The 13,596-nt window shown below is 43.4% G+C and overlaps 1 protein-coding gene across 1 annotated transcript in view; it reads left to right on the top strand.

Annotated features, from left to right (window-relative positions):
• The window catches only part of ARHGEF16 (Rho guanine nucleotide exchange factor 16), a 36,238-nt gene that overhangs the window by 14,875 nt on the left and 7,767 nt on the right, over positions 1–13,596 (top strand). The window contains exons 4-8 of the mRNA XM_018576903.1: positions 1,598–1,767; positions 4,462–4,518; positions 6,745–6,905; positions 10,980–11,132; positions 11,823–11,952. Coding sequence (XP_018432405.1) covers positions 1,598–1,767; positions 4,462–4,518; positions 6,745–6,905; positions 10,980–11,132; positions 11,823–11,952 — 671 coding nt within the window. The remainder of the gene's footprint in view (positions 1–1,597; positions 1,768–4,461; positions 4,519–6,744; positions 6,906–10,979; positions 11,133–11,822; positions 11,953–13,596) is intronic.

Here is a 13,596-nt window from a genome sequence, read left to right as displayed (position 1 = left end):
AAGAGAGATTCCTCCATCAGCTCTGTTTAGCATGGATATGAAAAGTGAGTGATTTGTTCTCATTGAAGTAGCATGGCTAGCTTTAGAAGAAGCCGAAAGCTGACTCGGACCACCAGGCTCCACTTATAACTAAAATATTACCTTTGGCTGGTATGTCCCTTTTTAAATTGTGTGTAGGGGTTGATGGATGTCTTATTAATAAATTCTGTCACTTATCATGAAGAACAACCCCGGGACATTCTTGTACCATGTACATTGCATGTGTTTTTATTTTACATTACAAATCTGTTTGCCTGCATACAGTAAAGAATATATGTTGTTCCTGCTGATCTGGCACTGAAATACTCATTTGTCACAGTGTTCTAATGACTCGCATGCAGGTCACGTGACTAACGTGATCGACTGGCCAAGCAGGTTCTATGACTTATGTCCTGTAATGTATCCCTATTCATTTACTGATTACCTGGCTAAATGTCCTTCCATGCATTCATCTTTCCTTCCCTCCTTCTACACATCTTTCCTTCCCTCCTTCTACACATCTTTCCTTCCCTCCTTCTACACATCTTTCCTTCCCTCCCTTCTACACATCTTTCCTTCCCTCCCTTCTACACATCTATCTTTCCTTTCTTACATCTCTGAAACCCTTCTTCCTTCCTTACATCTGCCCGTCCCTTCTTCCCTCCACACATCTGTCCACACCTTTTACAGGCAGTGTAACTAAAGCCAGCATTTTATTTTTGGGTCAAGTATGGAAGGATTAGAACGTTTGTCAGGTTTTCATTGCTATCCGTGTCTGATAATCTGGGGAGATTCCTCCTCTCTATTTGTCCTAGTGATCATTCTACTGAGACTGAAAATGAGGAAAAGTTGTCACCTAAACAGGAACAGGGGGCAGTTTACCAATGGGGACATTTGTTCCTGTAACAACTGTGTAATAGAAGATGATTTCCCTTACCTTGGAGGAATCTCTTTTCACTTCCTGGTGCACCTCGAGACAGTTAGTGATGGGAAGATATCCCTAATGGTACATTTTAACAGGAGCTTAACCATTCCCTATTCTATCAAAGTTTTTGGTCTTCGGTAAACATTTTAGTTTCTGCTACCCAAGGTTCACTAGTTTCTCTAAGTTATTAGATTGCACCTTTTAATATCTAACTTGGTTGCTATTGGCAATACCGCATCTTGCCTCTGTGCTACTTTTCTAAAGACCTGCACCCCCTCCCCCCATTATTTGATGCGTCCTCGCAAATCATGTACAATTCTAAAGTACATGTTCATTTATAAGGTCCTGTCAAAGTCTTTGAGCATAAGATGTTAAATTCAACACTCGGATCCTATAATACTTCAGCGAGGTGCTGAGACAAACAAGCGCAGTAGTGATACACACTGTCAGTCCGAGGCATGGAGGCAGTCGACGAAAATGTAGTGCTGGGTGTATTCCGGAGGCTATCGCTGTCCGGGTCGTCCTGGGCCAGACGAGACAGTCTAACGGCCCCATTCGTGTGTCTCTTCAACAAAACTGTAGAGGAGAGCTCTGCCAACATCAAAGAGATTTCAGAGAGCCTTTCCCTTTTCCTGAGCCGTCTCTTTTCTCCAGACCCCAGGCTGTACCAGGAGTTTACCGAGCGGGGGCTCATCTCGAACAGCCCGGAGTCCGACGACGACCTACTGGAAGACAACACTACCCCAGCCGTGCCACGTCCAGATGATGGCATCGTGGTGAAAAACTACCGTCCAGCCCAGCTCATCTGGAGCCAGCTTCCACAGGTTGGTGTGTCTTTTGTTTGGTGTTTTGAGTGTCTGTGGGAAACTAAATGGGCCTGCAGATGTTTCATGAACATTCACCCAACTTGGCCTTTAACAGTTAGTTTGGAGAATGTTTGTGTTTCTAGGCCTCGCATGTCTACGTCAGACAGGGTTCCCAGGAGGAAAGTTGACTGGCTGGGTTTGATTTTGTTTCTGGGTAATCTCTATTGTTTGTCCCCTAAGGAATGTCAGCATCCAAAATGTCTAAGCATTTCCTTTGCCTTCTCCATAAGCACAAACGTGCACATTCACCCAATGCTAATGTACATGATTGTAGATTATTGGTGTTTGGATTATGCATGCTTGATTGGCCAGCACCCAGAGTCTATAGACATGCCTATGAATGGCACCATGCTTATAAAATCCAAGTGGCTGCCTTGGGGACGTGTCAGATGTCCTAGTACACAGAGAGACATCACCTTCTCTTTCAGGCTTCAAGAGACCCTGTCCCTTGAAAATCCCTGACCCATTCATACTCTCATATCCCACTCTCTCTGGTCATTCCATTTCTCTGTCATTGCACTGAGCCCTAACCCTGTGTAAGCTCCTCGTTGGATGGTTGATGGAGCATGGGGAAGGTTACTGAAAGCAGGTTGGGGAGGGCTTTTTCAGACACCCCTGCCCTGAATGATGGTCTTTTTTTATAACAATTCTGGCTTTTATTAAATATTTGTTAAACAGATTTGTTTTTCCATGATTAACTGGTACCAACTTGCCAGAGATAAATGTATGTTGCAGTTATTATGGGACTTGTAGCTATGACTGACAACAACAAGGAAGGCATCTGCTCTACCTTACTCTTAGCTCAGTGTCGTTAAAGGAGGAGCCATTTATTATTTATACGGTGGGCTACACTTGTGTGGTCACTGGAGTAACAGATCACAAACTGCTAAACGCTGTGACTAATGTTTAACTAAGCCCATCCCACGGTGATTCCAGCCAGGTTAGGAAATGGAATGCATGTTTGGAGTGTACTCTGGTGCCTTCCTGGTTCTGTCCTGTAGGAATATGCACTGTAGCGAAACATATGCAGTTTGTGTTTTGTTACTCCATTAAAGCCGAGCTCCAGGCAGATTTAGGAGTACAGCAACCCGGTGGTGTGAACCGAGCCCATCTATGACCAGGCAATTTGCCATGTCTTGCGTTCGGGCTGCCCTGGAATAAACAGCCAGTGCAGCCTGAACACGGATAGTGTGAACCGGCCCTCTGGTCATTCTGAGCCTGATGAAGGGGACCCTGTGTGGCCCCAAGAGCGCTTATACTGGAATGACAGTACTCCACTAATAAATGGACATTTGTTGATTTCACTTAAATGGTGTGCTGGTGACATCCTTTTGCAAACCGGCCCTCAAAGAGACAAAGCAATGAATCTCTTTATGTGCTGAAAAATGCAGCTCAAGGGACCTAGTATGGACCAGTCCAAAATCTCCTGTCGTGGCCGGGGAGAAGTAAAAATCCTTTGGCAAGTAAAACCGCTCCCTTATATGTATTGCATTTGTTTATTTTGCTGCTTGTCCGGAGCTTACTGAAACTTAAACAGCTAGTTATACCAGATGCATTCATTGGTGCTCCCGGTCTTGGTCTGAGGTTACAGTGCAGACCGCTGACCCTAAACGTAAACAAAACAACGTTTACACTGGCTTAGACCATGCTGGCTCTCAGAGCAGGAAGAAAACACAGAAGTTGTATTTGCAAAGTGACTTGGTCTCCCTAAAGAGCGTGCTTTTAAAGGTACAGTTATCCTTTAACATATGCTCAGTATATCTTCAGTGTACTTTACATGCCCTATAAAAAGATACAACTTCATTATTATTATACAGGATTTATATAGCGCCAACAGTGTGTGCAGCGCTTTACAATATAGGGAGGACATTACAATCACAAGACAAAGATGGCAAGGAGGGCCCTGCCCCTGAGGGCTTACAATCTAAAAAGGAGAGGGGAAGTGATAAATTCATTATTTTTTTTTTCCCCAGCATGCACTTTCATTTCCCGCAATGCACATGATGGGTGCATTACAAATCAACCTTGTGCTTCCAGTATGTTCACATGGAGTTGTCATTTTTCAGGCATTTACTAAAGCAGGCAGCAACATTGGAAACATATTTTTAGAAGTGTTACAATGTAATGTGATGTAAGGGGAAACATCCGGGAACCTCAGCCGTGTACTCGTCATCTGCCTCTGGTATATTATGGCTTGACGTGTCACCTGACGTGTCACCTATTAACCCAGCAGCCGTGTAATCTGTGGCCACTCGGTGACTCAGCTATAGAGTGCTGGACTTGTACATGATATTCTAGGCGTTAGGCGAGATAAGAATCTGTGGCTGAGCTCAGTGTTATTGCAGGAAGTATGTTGTGTTATTACAGGTAAATATATTGTGTAACCTTGTATACCTGCCTGCTCACCTGTGTTGTGTCTCAACCTGTCACTGCCCTTCTGATTGTCAATGATGGGGTGTCTCCTTTAAGGCTTGAGCAGGCCAGTGTATTATCTAGATCGGGTCTCCAGACAAGTATTGTGTCCAGGATGCTGAAAAGTTTCAACTTTTAAAACTTCCGATGTTCTTTTGATCCCAAACACACAATTATCATGTGAAACAGAATCAGATCACCAATTATTATTTCTATTATAAGATATTATTAATTTCATAGGTACAAGAATCTGGCATTCTGGATAGCATCACACCGGAGGAACGCAAAAGACAAGAGGTATATTATATTTATTAGGGATGCACCGATACCAAGTACCGTACTCGTTACAAGTACAGATACATTTCCAGCTCCAAGACCAGACTAGAGAAAAATACAAAAGTTAGGAGGCCGCTGTCATTTGTAAGGAGCACACGGAGCTCCTGGGATTTGTACATCTCTGTTATAATGTATGATTTTGTTTTTATAAATAAAGGGAAGCACCGATACAGTTTTACAAGTACTGATATTCTTCCAAGTACTCACAGATACAAGAACTGATACTTGCCCAAGTACTCACAGATACAAGTACTGATACATTTTTGTTTGTCATGTGACAGTTTTTCGAAACAATACAGACTAATGATTTCAGGACAGTGGTGGAGCGCCAGAGCCCGGTCCCAGCTGCAACCGCTGCAACCCTGGTAGTTCTCATGAAAACGCAAAGTACCGGCTCTGGTATCGGTGCATCCCATATTTGTATACACGTAGGCAGCCTAAGGTCATGCATGGTTATTGTGACTTAATATTCCTGTTAATCATTCTTCATTTGTTAGAAGTCCTTCCAGTTTGGTTATTGCTATCTGACGCACTTCGTGTCCAGTGGGAGGGAACCATCAGTAAATGATCTGTCCCTTTTTTAATGACTATTTTATTACCAAATCCCCTCTTGGACAGTTGTCATCAGAACTAGTGTAACCATCGGAAGATTTTCCCTCCTATTCGTGGTGACAACTGTAACATTTTGCATTTCCTATCACTTCCTGTCCCGGTGACAATGGTTACCTAGAAAAATGGTGAAGTGGATCCCACCAGCCGGGACAAACGAGTAAAAACCTGGAACAAGTAGAATTGAGGTGCTGGATTCAGATTATCGGAAGATAGTTTAGATTGTTGATAAGGCGCAGTGGCTTTGGTAAAGTTGAGTAAAATTTGGTTTGAGAACATTTATTTTTGAACCGATTTTTCTAAATTTTCTGATTTTTAATATTCTATTTCTTGAATGAATGGAGTTTCCCCAAATAAAAACCACATTCAATGTTCGAATCTCATACACTTGAAAAGTTTTACATCCCACTCCTTTTTTTTTAAATCACTATGGTAGAAAACGATTGTGAGTTTGGCCCCAATAATTATATCCACAATCGTTTTCTACCATAGTGATGAAAAAATAAAAAAAAGGAGTGGGATGGAAAACTTTTCTCGAGTGAACAAGATTCGAACATTGAATGTGGTTTTTATTTGGGGAAACTCCATTCATTCAAGAAATAGAATATTAAAATCAGACGAAATTCGAACAATCTTCATCAAGTCTCTGATGGAATTCTCGAATGTTCTTTCAACGATCGTACACAAATCTACCAGTGTATGACCAGCTTAAAGGAGAACTATGAGGTGATTGCTTTTCACTCACGCTGACTGGTGGAACGGACGGGGGAGGGGGCGGGTACAGCTGGCTCTGCCTGTAGATAGGCAGAGCCAGGTGTCAGTCACGCAGCTGGGCGGATCCCGACACTATTGTCGGGATCCGCTTCAGCTGCGGCGTCTCAGTATACAGCAAGCTACAGCCTAGCGTCCTCCCGTTACCCTAAGGAGAACTATGGGGAAAAGCCTTAACCCCATAGTTCTCTAAGGCTCCTCTCAACAGAAACCGGGTGTCTCTCAAACAGAGGGCTCAGATATGGAGATTCATGTGTACAAAGTCCAATGAGAGCACCAAACAAAAGGTCTGAGAATCCAGATACATTTCTAATGTTGATTATTATTATTATTATTATTATTGATGATGATAATATTTTTTAAACATCTTTCATTTCAAGCCAGATTTATTATTATTAATGAATACTTTTTGTTAGATTTTTATATAATTTTGGCATTTTCTTTTTAGAATTTCTATTTACAATTTTATATATTTGTTGATATCAGATAAACGTCTGTTTTTTTTTGTTTCTGAACGAATTTCAATATTAAAAGCTTTGGGACTTATCAGTAAAAACCTGACATGAGGTTTAATCCTTCCTTGCCCTCCATTTAAAAAAATTAAAAAGTGTGGGCTTTAGATACACTAAACAGAGCAGTGTGTTTGCACTGAGCCTCTGACAGCTCCCTCTAGTGGTTAACCTCAATTTATTTAATTTTTTTTTTCATACCATAACACAAATAGAAGAGAAACATGCCAAAAATAAGTCAAATAAACAAAATTGATGGTGGCACATGAGGTTATTTTGAGCTCTCTTCTCTTTGCAGGCCATCTTTGAAATCATCACATCGGAGTATTCCTACCAGCACAGCTTGGACGTCCTTGTCCGTCTCTTCAAGAAATCCGATGAGCTAAAACCGACAATCAATGGCACCGACCACCACCACCTCTTCTCCAACGTTGTTGATATACTGGAAGCCAGTAAGAGGTAATCTCACTCTCATTACTGCGCTTGCTGTCTGTGCTTGACTGAGGGCCAATGGAAATGATGGAATAATATCAAATGGGTGGAGCCTCATTTCTGCAATTGCAGTAATTGGCAGATCACAGGAGAGGCGGAGACTAAACCAGTCACCCTGCACAAGGGCAGAAAGCAGCAGTGACCGGTCTTTATTACAGGAGGGTGTGGAGGCAATACCGGTCACCCTGCACAAGGAGAGAGAGCAGCAGTGACTGGTCTTTATTACAGGAAGTTCCTCACACTGGATTTCTGCACAGATCTGGAAGAAATACACAAAGCTCACTAGAAGAAGAACACACATGACTCTTGTATTTAGAGGATATTTGCTCATTGCGGAGTTTGGCTGATGGTTATTGCATACATTCCAGCGGTCGGCCTATTTCCACATGTGCTCAGTGATGGGCTATTCTATGGGAAATCTCTCTTGGTCAGTGATAATGGAATCCAGACAACTGGTTCCTTCCCAAGCAGGGCCCGGCCCAGTGAAGACAGAACCCCGGGGAGAGGAGGCCCATCACACAATGAAAGCATTAGGGGGATAAAAGGAAACCTCTTCACTCTCCGGTTGGGGAGGGACGGACCCGCTAAACTCAATTAACTCCTAATAAATAGGGCTTTGTCTTTTGATTTATGACAACAGATGTACAATTCTGGCCGTCACTGTACATACATCTTAGACCTTTTATGATCTATAGAGAAATTTAAAGACTAACTAAACCCAATCATGAAACCCTTTCATAAGATTCTAAAATGTCAATGTCTTTTTTTCAGTATTCTTAAATCTGCAGCTTTCCTTTAAAATCCCTGGTGATCCTGCCATGTAGGTCCTTGTTCAGGCACTTCCTGTTAGGGTGACAACGCTCTGTGCCTGTCTCTAAATTAATTGAGGTGACAAGTTGGCTGTTTTATCACACATTACACAGGCATGGTCTACTGTCATCACCATCAGGAAACCAGTGCCAGTGGGTAGCTCGAATGCCAGGTAACACATTTGTGTATTCACCACTTTTTGCTGAGAAGTGTAATGAAGCCATTGGATCAGCTGGGCAGCCTATATATTCTTTCACTTTTGGTTTCCTTTTACCTACAAATCAATAGGTCCTCGTGTGTTCCGGATGGTAGACATTATCTGTGTGTCACAATGGGGCACAGTCATCTCTCTCTTTGTATGAAATTGTAAATGTATTTTCAGTGGAGGAAATTCCTCCAGGGTTTCTCTCTCCGCATAAGATACAATGTGGTATTGTGCAATAGTATAAGAACTGTGCAGTCACAGGATGTACTTTTATGAGCTGCTGTAAATTAAAAAGAACTCTTAAAGATCCACTCTAATCACCACTGAAAATGAAACCTTGAAATGTGAACCTACAGGGACAACCTAACCTGATGGAAGCTCCCCAGTGATTACTTGTTTTAGCATCTCTGATAATACAGGAATGGGATATGATGTTTGTGAATGTTATATATTACCTTCCTGTAACTGGACTGGATATTGACCGATCAATTGTCCCCGGTGGGCAAGGTCCAAGTGTTGCTTGTTGACTTGGATGATGAGTGATCACAGGGTGCCCATGAGATGCTGGATTGGTATCTAGAGAGGCTTTGAGCTTCAGTTTTCATTCTGATGAGCACCATTTTTGTTCCACAGGCTCATTTTTTTCCGGACAAGCGGTCTCAGTCGTTGCCTCCGCGCTCTCAGTCGTTGCCTCCGCGCTCTCAGTCGTTGCCTCCGCGCTCTCAGTCGTTGCCTCCGCGCTCTCAGTCGTTGCCTCCGCGCTCTCAGTCGTTGCCTCCGCGCTCTCAGTCTTCATCCTGTGGCTGTGGAACACAAATCTGTGGCTCGGAACTGATAATAAATGCAGATTACTCTCTTAGCCTTCATGCGATATGCTCAGTAATATGTATTTCCTTAGTTGGAGTTTCGGGGATCGCACAGCCCTATGTTGCAGCCTGACTTTTGTCAGTTCCTTGTCATTTGCTCTTCGTTTGATCGCATTCCTTCCAAGTTACAGAGCTGCGACCTCCTGGGTCATCGGCCATTTTGTCCGGATGTCCCATCTTGTCCCAATCACTGGATTCTGTCTTGTATTGAGCTTTGCCACATGCTGAGTAGGGGTGACGGACCGACCATGCAGATGAGTTAATATCTCTTTCCCCTCGGGCTGCTGTCCAGGAACGACAATTGGAAATTTACTTTTATTTTTAAAGGCCCCTGTAACCACTTCCTCCCATATGTGAAAATCTGTGTTAAAGCCCCACCAGGACCAAACACAGCAAAAGCTATATATATATATATATATATTACTGTCTGTCTGTCATTTTACTGCAATCACTTATCACTTGGCTTGTATGATCAAAGACTGCTGAGACAAAACCTCAACCAGATACAGCGCAATGTGTTCAGCCTGTCACAGCAGACTGATGGAGAGAGGAGCAGCAAGGCACAACCATTGTACAGAAGGACTAACCAGCAGGCAGGACCATAATGGACTGAGCAAAGATTGCTGTCCACATGTACATATGTAATACATACTAACCTACAAGAATAAGATTGAACGTTTAAGAGGTGGATTTATCAAAACTGAAGCAGACAGAACCCGGAGCAGTTGCCCATAGCAACCAAGTAGCTTCTGTCTTTCCTTTTCAAAGCTCTGCTGAACAAACTGAAGACGGATGCTGATTGGTTGCCATGGGCAACTGCTCCAGATTCTCTGCTCCAGTTTTGATTAAATTCCCCCCTAAGAATGGAAGCATATGACTTTGACATGTCGTTACAAAACAAATACATGAAAGGCTTACATTTTTTTCCCAGATGATTTTTTTGCATCTGCGTTTTTTAGTATTGTTTTTCTTCCTCGCTTATCTTTTTCTTTTTCTTTTCATCTTCTTTTTTCTTTACTGTATATTTCTCCTTTTTGCCGTTTTTCCTTCCCCATTCACTTCTTTCTTCTTTTTTTTCTTTCTCTTTTTCTTTTCATCTCTATCCTCCTTCTCCTTCTTTCTCTATCCTCCTTCTTTCTCTATCCTCCTTCTTTCTCTATCCTCCTTCTTTCTCTATCCTCCTTCTTTCTCTATCCTCCTCTTCTTCCTTTTCTCTATCCTCCTCTTCTTCCTTTTCTCTATCCTCCTCCTTCTTCTTTCCTCCTGTCCTCCTCTTCTTCTTCTTCTTCTTCTTCTTCTTCTTCTTCCTCCTCCTGTCCTCCTGTCCTCCTGTCCTCCTGTCCTCCTCCTCCTCCTCCTCCTCCTTCTTCTTTCCTCTTGTCCTCCTCCTCCTCCTTCTTCTTTCCTCTTGTCCTCCTCCTCCTCCTTCTTCTTTCCTCTTGTTCTCCTTCTTCTTTCCTCCTGTCCTTTTGTCCTCCTTCTCTTCCTTTTCTCTTTCCTCCTCCTCTTCTTCTTTCCTCTTTCTGGAAATTGGACAGAGCAGAGTAATCCTGCCTCTTACCAGCAGATATGGCCGTGCCTTATTACATCAATTGGTGTTGGTTAGGGAGCCATTTAGATGCCACAAAGAAAAGAAAAAAACCAGACAAACATTGAGTTGAGACTTCAGGGGAAATATCTGTGTGCGTTAGGAAATGGCGTCTCATCAAGTTATAGAAACAGCCTCACCTCCAGGTTCCGTTATCTAGATTTTTGTTTTGTGCCCGGAGACCCACTATACCTGGGGCACTCTTATTATAGGTAAAGTTGTAGTCTGGTTCATCACCTCCTGTGCACACCAGTTGGTCCATAAGCTGATGGCCGTACTTTGGAACCATTAGCTAGTGGCAGCACGGGGGTATCCCGGCCTCAGACTTTGTATCCCGAGGTCAACATTCAATTATCTTATTGTTTTGAGTTTTGGGGCTCCAGGAAGGTGTTGAGAGGTACTCGCAGCGGCTGTTCATGAGTAAGACAGCTTTGCATATTTATGTATGTCGGCCGTAAAGCATGGAGGACTTTTTTAAATTAAATGTATTTATTTTTTTACAAAACTTCTCGGTAACATTTGCAGGTACTATTAGGTAACATTTGTGGCTTTTTTTTCCCTTCTCTTTCCAGATTTTTTGATGACTTGGAGATGCGGCACAAGGACAATGCTTTCATCAACGACATCAGTGACATTGTGGAGAACCATGCACTGAACCACTTTCAGCCGTACGTCATATACTGCTCCAACGAAGTGTACCAGCAGAGGACCCTCCAGAGGCTGCTGTAAGTGGGGGCACCCTACAACCCAAAGTCTCCAGGCCTCACTTGTCATGGCGACAAGTGCCTTGCCACGGACAAGTGCCCGTGCCTTGTAAAGGCACAGGCTTAAAATGATGCCTGCTGGGAAATGTTTGTTAGCAGAGACTTCCCTGGGCCATATCCGCATTACACCAGATCTGCTTTAGCCACTGGGACTGCCTTATCATTGGAACCCCTGATAACCGCTGATTGGCTGAAATTCCAAACAGAGGAATCTGATTGGCCTGTATCTGGGCAAGTAGAGAGGTTTATATTAAAAGAAAACACCTCTAAAGGGAACCTGTCACTGTTTGAACTGGTGACCTTGAACAAGTATGCCGATCAGGAGTTCTGGCCTTACGGAGGTGTTCTGTAGTCCACCAGGGAAAAAGTCGGGGCTGACAACACTGCCTAGTATTTCAGTGCAGCAGAGGCAGCATTGTCGGCACACTACAATAAAAAGTAGGAGCTCACTGGATTTCTGGCAGGATCAGTGGGTATTTTTAAAGATATTCTGAATTTCTATTTTCTGCTCAGACATACCCTTTAAGCTTCCTGTATCCTAAAATGGTTGGTAACTAAGAGCAAGTGGCTGCCCACCAAGCTGCAATGAATTTCGGCAGTTCTGATGGGGGGGCTTTACATTTCTGTAAGCTGTGTCGCTGTCATTTTCAGATCCACGAACGCGGCCTTTAAGGAAACGCTGACCCAGATCCAGATGAAGCCGGAGTGCGGAGGTCTGCCAATGATTTCTTTTCTCATTCTTCCCATGCAGAGGGTCACTCGGCTCCCTCTGCTGATGGATGTGAGTATTGCAGCCACTTGTTCAAATTCTGCAGCATTGTATTCCAGCATAACTTCTACTTCACTGAGACTTGTGGGGTGATTGAGTCAGTTGAAGCATGATGCACATACGTCAGTAAAGCAAATTGATTTCTTTTTGGGCCTGATTTTATTCAATAAGCCCCTTGTGCTTTTTTTTTACATCGTGCAATTTGGCAGCGGCATCGTTAAAATATCTATAACTTCAATAACAAAAATCACATATAGTGCAGCTTACAAGTCTTTAGATATAGTGGCTGCATTCGTTTTCTGTTTTCAAGCGAAGAACATTTTCTGCAAGTACAAAAAAAAAACCTGTTCATCCAGCAGTAAACATTGCACCCTTGTAATGATATTGTAAAGCGCTGTGCAAACTGTTGCCACTATCTACAGTAAATCCTTTTTATAATAATAATTCCTTTTTTGAGATTCCAGTTCAGTGCAATGTTATCAGCCTTCCCAGTTATCCTCTGTAAACTATCAAACAACTCCACTCTATGGAGGCGGGGAGAGATGTTTTGTAGTCCAAATCAGTAACGCAGTCTAGGGTGATGAATAAGATACAGTAAGTGTGTGTTGTCACCTGAGGACAGGAAGTGTGTTCCTGACAAAATTGATGCAGTATGGTGAGTGAATGTTTTCACCCAAAGGCAGGAACTGTGTTACTGGCAGGACCACAAGGTAAAAATGAGGAAAATGAATGCAGCCACCACATCTAAAGAATGGAAAGCCGCAATATGACATATTTTTTTATTTATTTTGGGTTTAGTCACTTTAAGGGCCATCAAGCTCCTGGGCAAGATCGGTACTTTCCAGGCTGTCCCTTTTTAATGAGGCAGCCAGAGGCTGTTGCCTCAGGCCGTATCTCTTTGGGTCATGTGGTGGGGCAGCTGGCAGAGCAGCATGGTCACTGTGCAATGTTTGCAGTGTTCCTGCTGCCCCCAGAGCATCCAAGGTTGGGGTCGCTGGGCAGGGATAGTTGTAAGGGCCTTACATCTCTCCCCACCCAGCTCTTAGCAACCTGGGACGCTCTGGCCGGGGTCCAGTCATTGATGTCACTGGTAGCCAGGAGCTGGGTGAGATGCCAGAGCTGGTCGCGGAGAAGATGCAGAGGACACCCCCAAGTTAAAAGGACAGCATGCCAGGATACAGCGCTACACTTGAGGGGTTAAATTGGAGATATGTTGAGTTTCCTTGTACGGTTTGAGCAGCTTCAAAAGCGTATGGACCGGGGTGTCCAACCGAAGAGTAAGTTAAACAGAGAAGGGAAGGGAGAAGCGCTGCAAGCCGAGTAGGGAACAGGGCGATTTTTCGCTGAACCTTGTAAGGGGGGGGAGGGGGGGCTGGAAAACTGGGAGCTAATATAAGTTCCCAAACTTCCGTGGTTAGTCCAATTAGTTCGAGTGTGGTCCCAAAAATAAAAAACATCAAATTGTGGAGGTAGATGAAATGGCGTGTACAAAAAGAGAAAAACAGAAAAAATCTAGGGACTTACCCTTAGGTAAAAGATATTACGTGGTCATCGACGGAGGGTGGAGTTTGATGATGCTGGTGTCGCACGGGTTCCAGTTTGCCAGGAGTGATGTCTGTTCTCCAAAATCTTGTAAACGGAAGTTGGCGAGGAGGT

Source organism: Nanorana parkeri, unplaced genomic scaffold (genome assembly GCF_000935625.1).
Source record: "Nanorana parkeri isolate BGI_ZX_2015 unplaced genomic scaffold, ASM93562v1 scaffold5, whole genome shotgun sequence".
NCBI lineage: Eukaryota > Metazoa > Chordata > Amphibia > Anura > Dicroglossidae > Nanorana > Nanorana parkeri.
This window is presented reverse-complemented; position numbering and strand designations above follow the sequence as displayed.